The sequence below is a fragment of the Pangasianodon hypophthalmus genome, chromosome 17, assembly GCF_027358585.1.
Source record: "Pangasianodon hypophthalmus isolate fPanHyp1 chromosome 17, fPanHyp1.pri, whole genome shotgun sequence".
Classification (NCBI taxonomy): Eukaryota; Metazoa; Chordata; class Actinopteri; order Siluriformes; family Pangasiidae; genus Pangasianodon; species Pangasianodon hypophthalmus.
Window position 1 is genome coordinate 18,705,885 of NC_069726.1, and position 15,776 is coordinate 18,721,660.

The 15,776-nt window shown below is 36.9% G+C and overlaps 1 protein-coding gene across 1 annotated transcript; it reads right to left on the bottom strand.

The window, feature by feature from the left end:
- Positions 1 to 117: 117 nt before the first annotated feature.
- On the bottom strand, positions 118 to 14,720 carry pum3 (pumilio RNA-binding family member 3). The gene is made up of 18 exons (XM_026942455.3): positions 14,653 to 14,720; positions 14,233 to 14,316; positions 13,329 to 13,511; positions 13,096 to 13,234; positions 11,368 to 11,443; positions 10,983 to 11,076; positions 10,817 to 10,883; positions 9,237 to 9,411; positions 9,025 to 9,128; positions 7,702 to 7,780; positions 7,506 to 7,604; positions 7,353 to 7,406; positions 6,462 to 6,542; positions 6,039 to 6,181; positions 5,197 to 5,419; positions 3,915 to 4,002; positions 3,592 to 3,682; positions 118 to 1,350 (listed from the first exon to the last, which is right to left on the bottom strand). The coding sequence occupies exons 1-18, from the start codon at positions 14,654 to 14,656 to the stop codon at positions 1,224 to 1,226; spliced, it is 1,911 nt and encodes a 636-aa protein (XP_026798256.3). The 5' UTR covers positions 14,657 to 14,720; the 3' UTR covers positions 118 to 1,223.
- Between the last annotated feature and the right edge of the window lie 1,056 nt (positions 14,721 to 15,776).

A 15,776-nucleotide genomic window follows, 5' to 3' on the forward strand; every position in this document is an offset into this window, starting at 1 on the left:
CAAAAAACCTACACACGTGGTGAAGTAAAATATTTTGTGTAAGCATTTGTGCTCCAGCACCACTGATAAGGTCACACAATAGGAATTTGAATGAGAACTTCATGAACAAGCCAGATATAATTGTTTTAACATAATGATGCACATGTTGGGTTTTAATTTTCTAAGAAACAAGTCATAAGGTCACTCCATGAAAATAAAATGAAATAATCCTGTGTGAATGGCTGATTATATATATAATGAGTTCAAGGGCCAAACTCTGGCCATGACTAGTTCTCTTTACCTTTACGAACATCTGCACAAGATTCAATCTGCAAAAGCCGATTTATGCTTAATATAAAATGATTTTCTCAAGCAACAGGGTTGCTGTGCCTGACAAAGTAGAAAAGTCTTTAGAAAACCATTCCTGCTGGGAAAAAACTAAATTATACTGTGCAGCGCCAGAACAGTTGTTTGATTAAAAAAAAAAAACAACATGACAAACTAAAACTAAAGTTCGAGACTTTCCATTGAATAAAGTAACGAGACAGACAAATGAAACAGCAAATAATTTAAAGCTGATGCTCATGTAAGCACAAGATCCTTAAAAGATTAACCCTTGAACATAAGGACACGAACGGTGCAGATTCCGTGAAGACAGATGGGCGTGGGGAAGGACAACAGAACCCATTTTCTGGTGAGTGTGCATGCATGCAAATTTAGCAGGACATGTGGATATATAGTTATTGGAAATAGTTACAAGCACCTACACAAACATTTTTTTTTTTTTTTTGCATAAAAAGTAGTTTTGTGCTTCAACACAATTTGTTGTCAATCCTTTGAATCGGTTAAAGTCTTCATGTTTCACAATAGAGCAACTGAATTCTACTTTAGGTGAAATATATTTCCTATCATCTTGAAACATAATATTAAACAGTTAAACAAGCTTGACATAATGACCAATGCAACAATCTGTGTGTGTGAGATCATGTATTTCTTATTTAAATACATATAATCCCAGGGTGAACGATTCAAATGAAAAAACAATTGAAACAAAGAGTTACAAAAATCATTACACTACGCAGCTGAGGTCCTCTTGCTTACTTACAAACTGGGCCTAATTACGCGAAGTCCCACTGAGGAGAGGACAGGGGAAACAGATTTTCAGCTGAGAATTCACATCACCGTCTCGATGTCCCAGCAAGATGCAGTGTATAAAAGCAGTGTGCATCAGTACCAACATTTTACTAGGCCAGTTTCTCCAGTAGAGTCTCCACTCCTTTTGAGTTTTGGACTTTTTGTAGGTCAGTTAGAATGGACTGTAAAGCAGCCTTTACTTCCTGTGCAACACCTTCCTCTGCACTCTGGAGGAGACTGTAGAGGGCAAAAACAAAGAAATTAATGTTAATTTAGAAACCATGCAGACCATTACACATTAAGTGGATTTACTACTAATGGTAATTTCTATTCATAACCTTTACCCAGGTTAAATGGCTGGCAGAAAAGCAAGGAGAAATACAACTACATCTGTCTCAATTAGAGATTAATCTATTGATTACTGAGGACATTACTATCTTCATAATTCAATTATTGTTCCATCATATATGAATGAGTATTCTCAGTAAAGGGTTTTGCGCTATAAACTGTTTTGTCATCTATTACGGTAATATTCAGATAGGTAATATTCAAGCTGCAACCATCTCAAATTCCTCGTCATCTACACGTTTTAGTGATAGAGACTTTTGACATTCTGTTATTCATTTATGCCATTTACTATGGAAATTCATTTATTGTTCAGTTTTAGTAATAGGATTTACTGTATTTGTCATTTCTTCCATTTGAAAATTAAATTCAATCTTAATTTATTTACATTATATGGCCAAAAGTATGTGGACACCTGACTATCACACCTATACGTGGGCCTTCGACCCTACTGAACACCTTTGGGATGAACTGGAACGATGACTGTACGCCAGGCCTCCGTGGCTGTGGCTCTGCGCTCTTGTGGCTGAATGACCACAAATCCCCACAGCCACGCTCCGAAATAAAGTGGAAAGTCTTCCCAGAAGAGTGGAGGCTTTTAGTAGCAGCAAAGAGGGGGACCAAAACTTCATAATAATGCCGATGGTTTCAGAATGTAATGTTCAACAAGCACAAATAGGTGTGATGGTCAGGTGTCCACATACTTTTGGCCTTATAGTGTTCATACTTACAAGGTACGAGAACATCATTGTAGCATGAACATTATGTAGCATGAAGGCAACAGGAAAGACTATTAAACTGTTAATATTTACAATCGTCTATTAAAAGTTCATAACTGAGACAGGCCTATGTACACACAACTAAGGGAATTATGCATACAACAATGTTCACTGATTTTAAAGGAACTAACAATCAGTTGATCATCTTTGGGAAGTGTTCCCATATAATATCATTAGCAATGTTAGGAATTCAGCACTTCAGGGTATGCAGTTATTGGAAAATAATCACTGAAGTGGTGGCACAATGCTACGTATACCAGAGTAATTGCTAATTGTTAACAGTAATTTTTATTAATTAAAGAACAACACATCATACTTCATACTTTATCTGTTTATAGTTACATTTAATGATGTGGAATATCCAAGAAACAAGTTTGTTCCTATTACCACTTATTTTATATCAGCTATAAACAGTCATCCTCTTACCAACCTCTCTTTTTTTCCCTCTCCTGAAGTCAAAACAAATAAGTTAAGACAAAAAAATCACAACTTGTCCTGTTAGATAGAAACCGGAAATGAAGTTTTCTGACCCGAAGACTTTCCCGTGGCAGTAAACTTGCTGACTGTTACAAAGCGATATTCCTTTATTGAATAACAGAATGTTTTTAATCTGTTTATTAAGTTGTTAATATAGAAACCATAATACATTAGAACGAGTGAATTAATATAAACCGTGCAGCTGGAGCTACTGTCAGAGCTACTGTTAGAGAAGACCAATCAGAATTGAAAATGCAACAGTGCTGTGGTATAAAATTAAACATTACATTCCCACATGTTAATGAAAAGCCTTGACCTACGAAAACAAACCTCCATTGTGCATGCATGGTGTATGGAGGGAAACAGACAAATCTCTCGCTGCTTAAAGTCTTAGGGAGATTAGAGGAGGTCAGGCACAAAGACCAGGGAGGGCGAGGAGCGTTATGGAGAAGTGAAGTAATCCTACTAGAAGGCTGAATGGAAGGAGGGAGCCACTGTGTACTCCTTTATTAGCACACTAACACTGGGAGGGGGATACTGTGGCATGGCCGCTATACAACTGGCTTACACTAGGGCCAAGCACAGTGGAATATGGCTTTACAATAAAAGAAGGCTTTGTGAAACAGTAAGCCTGATGGGAGAGCAAGAAATCTTCCGTGAAGGCTTGAGAAATGCTCTTTTTTACATGAATTACAGGAATTCAGCTGCAGTCATTTGGCCATGAATCGAAATTCCTTCGGATACTTTTCACCAGTTCACATTTGATACCACTGAATGTCTGTAGTTTTGCCATCCTCCACAGTGAATATGGTTTAGCAAAGTGTGTAAGGACTTTTTGAGCAAAATAAAATAACACACTTCAACCAAGCTCACTCACCATGACAGCACAATGGCTCCACGGTTGACTGAAGCCCATGTTTTCAGCTTTTCTAACCCCACCGTCTCCAGGAGGATCCGGGAGAAACGCTCTACACACACACACACACACACACACACACACACACACACACACACACACACACACACACACACACACACACACACAGCAAACCAATAAACAGCAGTGTCACAGTCAAAATGTAAGCAACAATTCAATTTCAAAACTTGAAGGTGAGGTCTTTATTATTGGGTTTTTTTTCCCCAATTGAATTTCCGTGGCTAAAGTGGTCACAAATAAAATGTAGAGAGCTTCACCCTTACCCTCTCGCTCGGATGCTTTCATCTTAGAGTCCTGCTCAATCAGCCATTTCAGCACAAGATGACCAGCAGGGTGTTCAGCCATGTGCAGCTAGAACAAAGAAAGGGGAAAAAAAAGCTTTTTACTTTGGCCATAAAGCTTTAAATCCGTTTAATATAACTCACTTGAAGTTCTTTTTTTTTTTTTTTTTAAAACAGGGATTTTTATCACTCTGTTCATTACAATACAATATGTTTCTCAATCCAAGCAATTTGTTTTTTAAAAGACACATTTAAAGTGGGCTATGCTTAAATACAATCTACAAAAGTTGTGATGCAATATAATGTGATTAAAATCTTTGCATAATTCTGAATCAGAAAGTGTTACCTCTGAAGAGTGGAAAGCCACGCCTCCTTCTTATATTTGAGGTTTTTATTGCTGTATCATTTAATACACTGCTTTTTGGGAGAAGTTGGAATATTTATACCATAGGCTTATGTCACACATTAGAACCCATGTATTCTTGATTGAACAGCCTTCTATCTCCTCATTCCTTGATTCCTCAGACTACATTTTAAGAATTGGTACATCACAAAAAGATGGCAGATTGCCACTGATTTCTGGGTCACAGGCTGAAGAACGCAGGATTGAGGCATCAGGGAGACATGAATTGGAGTTTTGGGATGCACCCCGCGTCTTACCGACACACCTCACTGATATAGGGCCGCCCATATTCACTCATGAGAGCCTGATGACTATCCCCAGTTGTTCAGTCTTATTGTAAATATCAAGACTGGTGCACTTACTCAAATCGGTGAATTCCTACATCTATCATTGCTTTAATCTTGGTGAAAAAAACATCCCAATAATTATACATTTAAATTTACAAGCACAAATCTAAAAAGGTGATTGGACAGTGCTGGAGTAAAAGCCTGAATATTCCATCCATCCAATTACTGTACCGCTGTAAATACCGCTGTAAGAGTCGTGGGGAGCCTGAAGCCTATCACAGGGGACTCAGGGCACAAGGCAGCGGGATATCCTGGACAGGGTGCCAACCCATCGCAGGGCACAATCGCACACACACTCCGGACAATTTTAGAGATACAATGCATGTCAGCCTACAATGCATGTTATTGGACTGAAATACCTGAAGCACGGGGAGAACACGCACACTCCGCGCACACAGGGCAGAGGTGGGAATTGAACCCCCAGTCCCGGAGATGCGAGGCAAACATGCTAACCCCTAAGCCACCGTGCCCCTCCCGAATATTCCATAGCCTTAATTATGCATCCATAACACACCTGTCCTTCCACACCGCCGGACACAAAGTCTTCAGCTGCCAGTCGGGCTACGGCTTCCATGGCCGGTCGGAGGTCACCGACGGCGGCTCCCAGGATGTCACTGACTACTACGCTGCAGGCTTTATCCATCACCATGGAGTGAGTGTTCTCACACAGGTACTGCAGCAGAGGAGGAGAAATGGCTTCTAAGAGCTCTCGTCTCCTCACGGCCATGTCCTTTTTACTACAGAACAAATAATATATTAGGTTTAACTTACAAGTTTGCCTACAAGTACATAGTTCTTATTCTAGCATGTTTAACCAGCATGTTTAACAGTCTCCTTACTACACCTATAGAAGTCAAGGACTACTTGCTGCAGAACCAAAAGTCCAGGGGGTGGAGTCAGACCTGATCCAGCTCCTCCTACCTGGGTGAAGTCAAACCAAAAGTCCAGGGGGTGGAGACAATTAGGTGCGTTTCAGGCTGTGTTGTTACGTGTGGTGTTCCATGTTGTACAGTGTCTCGTGGGTTAGGGTTAAGGGTTTAGGGTTTAGGGTTAAAGGAGGAGTTGGATCAGGTCCAGCTCCACATCCTGGACTTTTGGTTTTACAGCAAAGACTACAGCACGTCCTGTTAGAGTGTAGTGTTGTATAAAAATATTGCTTTCATATATCAGTATACAATCACTACTTTTTCATTTATTAGTGAAGAAAGTTCTAATCTTGTTCTTGAAATGTAGCTTATTATAACTGGAAATAAATAAGTAAGTAAGTAAGTAAGTAAGTAAGTAAGTAAATAAATAAATAAATAAGGCTGTGTGTGTGTGTGTGTGTGCGTGTCTGTGTATGTATGTGTGTCTGACCTATGGGCATTGCCATCCCCCTTCTCCAGCAGCTGCACAATTTCAGGTAACAGGTGAGCCGGGTCTCGAGGGCTAAGCAAATACAGCAGCACCTTCTTGCCGTGTTTATTACTGATGACCTCTTCCAGGGAACTCACCAGCTCCTGGGAATTACAATATTCCGCAGTGAGTTTTTTTAAAAATGCCTTCCATTGACGTTAATCATAAAATTGTAGATATTTGAATTTGTTTTTATTTGATCTACGGAACAGGAGACCTGAAAGTCTTTAAAATCTAATGCATGTGCAAACTCTAATAAAGCGCTCCATCAGAATCATGATCTTAGAGGCTAATAAAACTGTAAAACTGATTAATGTCCTTCAGTGATAAATGATCAGATAAGACCAAAATAATATTGTGTAGGTGAAAAGTTAAAGCACTCACTGATATAATTGCTTGCTTGACCAGTTTGGTGTCATCGATACAGTCGAAAGCTGCGAGTAGCACCAAGTGTCCGTATTCTCCCTGTGCAACAGAGCATCAGATTCATGAGCTGCTAAATGCATGTATGTAATTGTAGCTTTTCCATATAGTACTGTTTGTTTGTATTTAAGTTTATTGCCATCCCAGCTTCAATGGCTATTTCAGGGCAAATACAGATTATTCAGCTTATTAAAAAAAAAAAATCAAACATTTCTATGTAACACAACAATGCTATAAACAATTCTTTAAATTTACTTGTGATAAAAATTGTAAAAGTTTTCTGGGGTCCATCTTACAAAACAAATTGTTCAAAGTTTGTCCTGATAAAAGGCGTTGTCTCATGACATTAAAAATAGGGCAGACCAGAAAAATATGTTTTACAGTCAAGGGACAATATTGTGTTATCATTGTGTTACAATGTTGACACTGTGATGGTTCCTCGCCCTTCAATAAATATCCATGGGTCAGTCTCGTGTGGCCCGTTGTGTCTTCGTAATTGTGTCTTTGTAACTGATCTGCTTTCCATATAGTATTGAATCATTTTTAAACACAAAGGGCTGCACTTAACCGAATTATATTTAACTGAATTAATAAGACTAAGGACCAGTCATATTTTGAATAAAATAAAATTAAGATAAAATAAGTGTTTATTATAAATAATGTGAAGAAAAATCTAGTGGCTGTTTATGTAAAGTGCTAAAAAGATCAAGTGCAATAATAAGCCATTTCAATTAAAAATGAGATAATGTTCATGATCATTATTTCAATATTGAAAATAAAATGCTGATTATTATTTCGCCCATCATGGAGCAACCCTACTGTGCAACACTGCTGTATAAAAACTCAGTTTACCGTTGCAAACTTGGCCATGTACGTCTTCATGGTTTTCACAATAACCTTCCTGTCCTGAAATACAGGTCACACACACATTTAGAAGAATGCAGGAAATGAGGTAAGTCTCTAACTTCTACCTATTATGGCATTTCAGGAGCAGTGCGAGCTCACCTTGGCTGTGCCGTGCCACAAGCAGTGCATAGCTACACGCGCGCCATCATGTGTGTGTGCCATGTACACCACTGATTCCCTTATAGACTCAATCATTTCCTGCAATGCAGATTTAACACAGGTCTGTAAAATTCTGAAATGATCTTAAATCCAAGTTCTTTTAATATTAATACTCTTCACTGGACTGATCACTTACTGTTCGCTGTTTCTCTGGTGCGTGGAGGAAGAAGTCGAGGAATACTTTGTGGACAAGTGAATGTTTAATGACAGCTTCTCTGTCAAGAAAAAAAAAACATATTAGACATAATTACATAATGTTAACAACCAGAAAACAAAAAATAATTTAGCCAAATGCTACAGTGTGTAAGATCTCTGGCTGAAAAATACTATCTGCGGATGAACATGAACGTGGTTTGTGCTATGCTCTTCCTGCACTGTTCACGATAATTCTGAAAGTGCGAGTGAAAGAGACACATTCAGACAGAATTCAATGCTGTGTCCCAAACAGCACAATGTACACCGAGTTGATGCAGCCGGATTACTCACGACTCACGATTACTCAGTATTTTATTGTGCACATCACTGTGACCGACACAGTCACCAGAGCAGCAGATAATAGAGTAAAATCTCCCTACAATATCTTGTCCTTTAGCTAACATCTGCTGCGTGGCTCTTACTGTGACTACCTGATCAAGCTGCAGTGCTCGTGCATCGTTGATACCTGGTGTATAAAACCAGATCAACTAACTATCATCCGTCATTTTCTAGCTTCCCACCAAATTAGAGAACAAATAAATAAATAATAAATGTTTAACCTATTCATCAAGAAAAAAGCTAAAATTCATTCAACTCCATTTTCCTCCTATAGCATAATTTTGGAAATCTTGCACTCTCTCTCTCCCTCCTGATTGGCTGCGGCTCCTGCCAACCACCATATATCTGGACTTGTTTCATGCCTGAAGTTGGGGCATGCTGACATTTGATGCATCTGAGCTAGTGTATGACACACGAGTACAAAATTCCCACCAAATCCGACCTGACTCCCCATACACAGCACTGACTTTATTTTAACCAACAATAAAATCATAGACAAGTTTAAAGATTGAAGAAAAACAAAACAACAATAATATAACACAAAAAAAAAAAAAAAAAACACTGGCTGAATTTGCTAATTTAAAACTGTTGTGGTGGGTGTGGCCTATTATTCTAATGTCCACACGTAATTTATTTATTTATTTATTTCAATCAATCAATCAATCATACTATCTGTACAAAAAATTAAGTTAAAAATAAAGAAAAACAGAAATATAACAAAACAGAATCATCACCCGAATTCGCTGATCTAAAAACGGTTGTGGTGGGCGTGACCTAATATTCTAATGTTTGCACTTGATTGACAGCCCTCATTTCAAGACTCCCAGCCTGATACACACAATCTTTACTCTAAATGAACCCTGCCCACTTTACACATGGCACAGTACATGAATATATTGGACACTCGCTGATTATTCAAGCTTACTTTTGAGCCATAGGTGTGAGGATCTGTTTCATTTCTTCCATGATGCTCTCCACTTTATCTGGATTGTTCTCCAGGACCTTTTCTATCGTAGGACACACTGAGGACTGGAAACAAAATCCTGCTGTTACTATTAACTCTAAACCAAGAGCAGCAAGTAACTGGAACATGAAGCAAAACCAGAGGAAAAAGAAGAAGCCTGAAAATATTGCTACCTTGCAGACTTGGAACGTGTTTCCATAAAGCTCCTCTGTAAGCATGAGTCTCTGGGAGAGGATGGCCTTGTCGTTGTAAGCATACTCAACCACAGACGAAGCCTCCGAGTGTCTGAGCATCTGTCTGACCTTCCCTTTAAAGGCCACCATCACCTCTGCGACCTGTTTCTTGTTCCTGATGGAGCACAGACAAAAGGTGAGTTTAATAATTTTCTCTCTCTCTCTCTCTCTCTCTGGGTCATACTGAATATATAAAATCCACTTTTTCCATTCCTTTGTATTTCAGACTCTTCTTCCTCCAGTGTAACTGCTATTTTCTGCCTCATATGTGACACAGATTTGTCTTTACCTGGATCGAGTCAACAGCAATCATCATATTCAGGCTGACATTTTCAGTTTTAGTACTTTCATATGTGGAACTGAAATCTGAGAACATCTGATTGGTATTCATGCTACTTTTATGCCAACTCAACAGCCATCAATTTTGCAATAGTGGAAATGTTTGAAGGAGGTTTTTTTTTTTTTTGGCATTCAGGTCATGTTACCAGTTCAAACTAGTGTCAGATATACACCATGTTAAAAGATTACATGAGCAATCTAACAAAACTGGATTTTAAAAAAATAGATCAAATTAAGCACGTAGTCATGTCATAATGAATCTTTTGCTTTCAGTGGGTGTGTAAAACATCACTGGACAAAGCTGAAGCTGTGGCTTAAGAACAGTAAATTCTCAAAGAGTTAATCACTGTCTAACAAACGTTTTAGTGATTAATGATTAATGAAGTCCCATCAAGCCAATGAGGAAATCTGAAAGATGGAAGACTGGATCTGCTACTGCAGTCAAAGAAAGATTGTGTTTAAAAGGATAAAAAAAAATGTAGGCACGATTTATTTATAGTATTTATTTATTATTTATTACTTTTTCCATCCTAAGAATTCATAAGAACGTCATGACAGATACTGTTCAAAAGCTGGGAGTATAGTTGAAGTATAGATTGCATTTTAATATAAGAGCATATGTAACAGATATTGTGCTTGATTTTGTATAATGCCTCACACACTGAGCCTAACGAGTGCGGGACACATATCTGCAGCAGTGCTGGACACATATCTGTGTCCCACATTGCACCACGCTCCCTCCGATCCTCTAGCACTGCTCGACTGGTCCCAGGGTACAAGGAAGGCATGCATCAAGACTCTTCTCTGCTCTGGCACCCAGGTGGTGGATTGAACTTCCCCTAGATGTCTGAACAGCTGAGTCACTGGCAGTCTTCAAATGACGTATAAAGACCTACCTCTTCCTGAAGTACTTAAATTAGCACTTAAAAAAAATAATAAATTTTTTTTTTTTTTAAATTAAAAAAAAAAAAAAAACTTTGTATTGTCCGAGTACTTGTTACTATATTACGATATTCTTAGTTTGTGAGCTAGCGAATGTATTTGTAAATGTATTATAATGTATTTATTGACAGAGACTTCAAAGCACTTTTGTAAGTTGCTCTGGATAGGGGCGTCTGCCAAATGCCATAAATGTAAATGTAATGACCGTGATTTTATCACTGAGAAACATGGGTACTTACCCATACATTAAAAATTTCTTTACAATGTTCCTTGCATATTTGGATTTACTCAACTCCACCATGTGATCTGGACAAAGAGTGACAAATTCAAAAAAAATTTTTAAATGCAATTCACAAAAACAATTTTAGACCAAAGTGCTAAAATACTGCTGTCATGAACACACACCTTTAAGTTCATCAAAGATCTCTTGTCGCTGCTTGTCGTTCCCAAACTGTATGAAACACTGAAGCACTCGAGTCGAGTCATGGGCAAATGCAATCTAGAAGAACATGACATAAGATGATAATTAGTACTGCAACTGCAAATCAAATTATATGCAGAAATAAAAAGAAAAAACATTGCATGTGCTACATCGCCCTTCATTCAGTGGTAATGCTCTGACTCTGTGAGACATCAACACACTCTTAACTATGATCTTGTTCAGTGTCAATCTTAAACAAAACCAAAGTCTCAAAGTCCTTGGTAGTACACAAATACTTAAAGCTGTTTTGTGTAACACATACAGAGTCTTGTTAGCACTGACAACACGAAGGCTAAAACAAGTACTCACCGTCTTTATCTTGCCCCGTACAAGCTCCTGCAGTTCTTTCATCAACTTTGCTCTCTTGTCTGCGTCACAGTCTTTCCTGCAGCCAAAAACACAACCACAGTGACACAGTGCAATCACATGCAAATTACACGTGTGTGTGGAACTGTAATCTGCTCACTACGCAAAAGCGAAAATTAGATGTGTTTAGTGGCTCAGATGTGTGCACTTAGACACAGTAAGAATGCATCAACCCAATACAGGCCAATGTAGGCCTAAAACACAGGATCAAGTGTCAAGTCAAGTGGGTTTTCAACATCACTGGATAAAAACCCACTTGATTTGACACTTGGATCGAAATGTCGTTTCTCCAGGACCATGGTGCAACACGTAGCAGTACACAAGACAACATAAAGTGCAAATACACAACAGCGTGAGACGAGTGCAATAAACAGACAAGACGATAAACAGACAAGACAATAAATACACAGAGCATGGGCTGTAAACTATAAATTATTGAGTAGCAGCCAATAAGTATAGCGGTGATATTGGCAGCACTAACTGTACTAGCAGATCTGTATTGGATTTTAAACCTCAGAGTTCTATGTCTGTTTTTTTGCCATGGACATGATTGACATCTGTTGCTGATTAAGATATCCAGATTTCTGATTAACAACACTGATGATTGGTTGATGATCTGCAAGCTCCAGGCCTGCTGTTTATAGTACAACTTATTTTCAAACCATGCGTCTCTTTAACAAGATGCAACTTAAAGCAAGTTTCTACACCAAGAAAATATTAATCAATAAGGCACTGATTTTACAGATCACAGCAGGATAACATTTTCTAATCCAATTATATATGCTGTGAGTGCATGTGATATTGACTGCTGCAATACAGATCATGCTCGGGAGCACACGACACACCTTGTCCTAAAGCTACCTACGGCTGGGCAATACCGTATGGAAGGAATAAAACAATTAACAACCATATGGAGGGCTGTTACCTCCCTGAAGTGGAAGTTAATAAGAAAGGAGCTTGTCACATGTCTGAGGTCTTCTTTTCATACATTACACAAATGTCTCCTTACGAGAAGCTTCACCAGCAATGTTTATATATTTTTTCCATTTGAAAAAGAACACTTTTTTAAACATCTGTTTATTTTAAGGCTTTAATGTCGAGCCATACAGGTCCTTGTGAATGAGCTGTTACTATAGAAATAATGACATATTAGGAGCGCATCAATATAAACCTCTGAACATTACATCATAGGGCATGCTGTTTAATTTTATTGATCAACAACTTCTGACCAATCAGATTTGAGAATTGAATAGCAACAACTGTGGTATAAAATGATACTGATATAGTGATCAATTGCAGAACAATAAGCATCATGCCCCCTTAATGAACTTATCTGACTCCACAAGCAGCTGATTGGACATAATCTAATTTTGTATTAAATGTGTCATTTTCATCCTTTTGCAATTATGTTGTTAAAAATGTTAAAATAAAATGTCCAATAATTTGACAAATCATGACATAATATTTCTGCCTCATCACAAGTTTTTTTTTTTTTTTTTTAAACAGAGAATAGGTCACAGTTACATTGAGGAAGTTACTATCAGATTAGCATCAGGGATCGGTGGTTCTCAAAGACCCAATATCGTATTGAAAATGAACAAATGGGAACAGAGCAGCACTAAAACACACTATATAGACACATTAATGACCATGTCATGGAGAACTGCTCACCTTCTGACTATCTCCCACACTTGTTTGGCTCTGGTCACTATGTGGTAGGTCTCTTTCTTATCGTTCTGCTGTCGGTTTTGTTTCAACTCTTTCTTCTTTTGTTTGAACTCATTCCACTTGGGTTTCTTTGCCTCTGAGCCTGCACAGTTCGACACAACCACACACATCAGCAATGACCACATGGCTCAATTGTCAGAATTGTGCTGCTAAAAATAACTAACAACGGTACATACCTTCGTCTGAGCTTTTATGGTCTTCTGACAGTTTTCTCTTCTTTGTCATCTTTCCTTCTGTTGGCTTTTGCTTGAAGAATTTCTTTGGTCCTCCTTTCCCTCCTGGTTTTGAAAAGGTTTTCTTTTTATCCAAGTTGCGAGGTTTAAAAGCAGGTTTCCCAGCAGACTTTCCCTCAGGTTTGCCTAAAGGTTTTCACAGAACAACTGTTTAAAAAGTCTTTTAAAAAAGTCTTTTATTTATAATTGTTTACCCTGTTATGTATCAACAGCTAGAAAATTCACAAGAGGGAATCTGTTTAGCCATTTCCATCAGAAGTAAGTACACATTATTACTATTATTATTATTACTATTATTATTATTATTATTATTATTATTATTATTACTACTGCAATTATTATCTGTCATTATTACGATTATTTATATCAGACTGTTATTTGCATATTATTGCTATTTACACATCTGCATTTTTATCCACTGTATGTATGCATCAGATTTCATGCATCATGCTGCTGATCTCTACCTGTATACGTTTATCTCAACTAACTGCACCATAATTCTTATTTATTCCATTTAATTTAATTGCATTACTGGTATGCATCATATTGTTCACCTTTACTGTACACTGTTAACTTACTGCATCATAACCTTGTCTCATTTTAACTTTAACTATTTGCACTACTGGTTGGATGTTAACTGCATTAAGCTGTATTTATACTCCATACTTGAACTCTGACAATGACAATAAAGTTGAACAAATTAATAAATTAGATGCAGTAATAAACCAATAATAAACAATAAGGCTTGAAGGTTTGATGCCACCTAGGCCAAATAATAATGATAATGATAATAATAATGATAATGATGATAATAAAAACACAGATTGGGCGTTTAAACTGTTCTTACCCTTCCCTTTAAATCCAGCTTTCTTTCCATCTTTAAGGTTGAATGATTTCTTCCTTGGTTTGGACTCCATGGTGTCCAGCCAAACTGCAAAACAGCAACATTACATGATACACCAGGAATATTCCTCATAACCACTGAGAAATATTTGTCAATATTTGTTTGTTTTTTTAAATATTCACATATAGTGTTGCACATAACTGCTTGAGCATGCCTGCTCTCGTTAGCTGAAAGCTCAAGCCATGCTACATATAAACTTTGTTAAGAACCGCTGGATAATTGTTTTATATTTTATCTTCAGCAGATCACAAAAATACTGGTTGAAAATACAACAAATCTGAGATGTAATACAGTTTAAGACATGTCCATATAGAGATAAGTGTTATATTCGCTCAATTCTAACAGACACGTTTAACAACTTACCCATGTGTTGAGAAGAAATGCTTTACGGCACTCTCGGCTCCGGCTGTCGTGAAAAAGCAAGGCGTTCTTTTCGCGACACAACAATCGCTTTACGGTCTTAATGTCAGCTTCTAAATGGCATATAATGATTTATTGTATTTAGGCTATGTATTGAGTTGCACACATTAGATGCGTGTTACTCTTGGAATAATACATCAAACATAAAAAAAAAGAATATATATATATATATATATATATATATATATATATATATATATATATATTTCCTGTAATAAAGAACAGTTTTAATGAGCTAAGAGTCATATAAATTCATTATGTGGTAATTAAGCAATTTTTTCAGTGTCCACAAAGGATGTTCATCCAGTTTTATAGAAATAAAAATGAATATAATCTATAGATAATAGAACAGCTCAATCATTATTATTCATTAAAAAAAAAAACTAGGTATCTCCCCACATTTGCTGTCAACAAAACTGTGACTGTGATGAATCTCCCCTTTAAAGTAATTAATTCTTCCATAATTTTTGCAATTTTAAGGAAGTAAAGTAAAATAATTTTCTTCAACTCTAGAGAACACGTACATGTTCCAGACTTATTTTATCTTAAATATAATCTTTTATTTTGTGTAATCACTCATGACAATCTTCATCATCTATGATGAATTGTTTGGAAAATACACAAAGATTTTATAATTTTGCAGTTTTATTTGCAAAATGCATGTTACTTAGTAAAAAGAGGGTTGATACAGTATGTACAGTGACACAGTTTACTGAAATAAATTAGAAAAGTCATTTGTAAAAATAAAATATAGTAGGGGTAAATAGAAAGATGAGTCAAACATATTAAAGAGATAAATAAAAATATAAATTTGCCCAACCTTAATCATAAATAGTATGGCAAGGACAATACACTTATTCATGAATGTTATATAAGTGTTTACGAATGTTACAGTTATGTAAAATTAATTGTACTTTCATGTGAATAGAAATGTGTACTTACAGGATCTATTTTACCTTTAATAATAAAATAAAAGTGATACTTGCCTGATTTTATGTGGAAACATGTTTTGTCACTTACCTGTTTGCTATAATAATTTTAACCAATAATGCAATGAAGGGTAATAT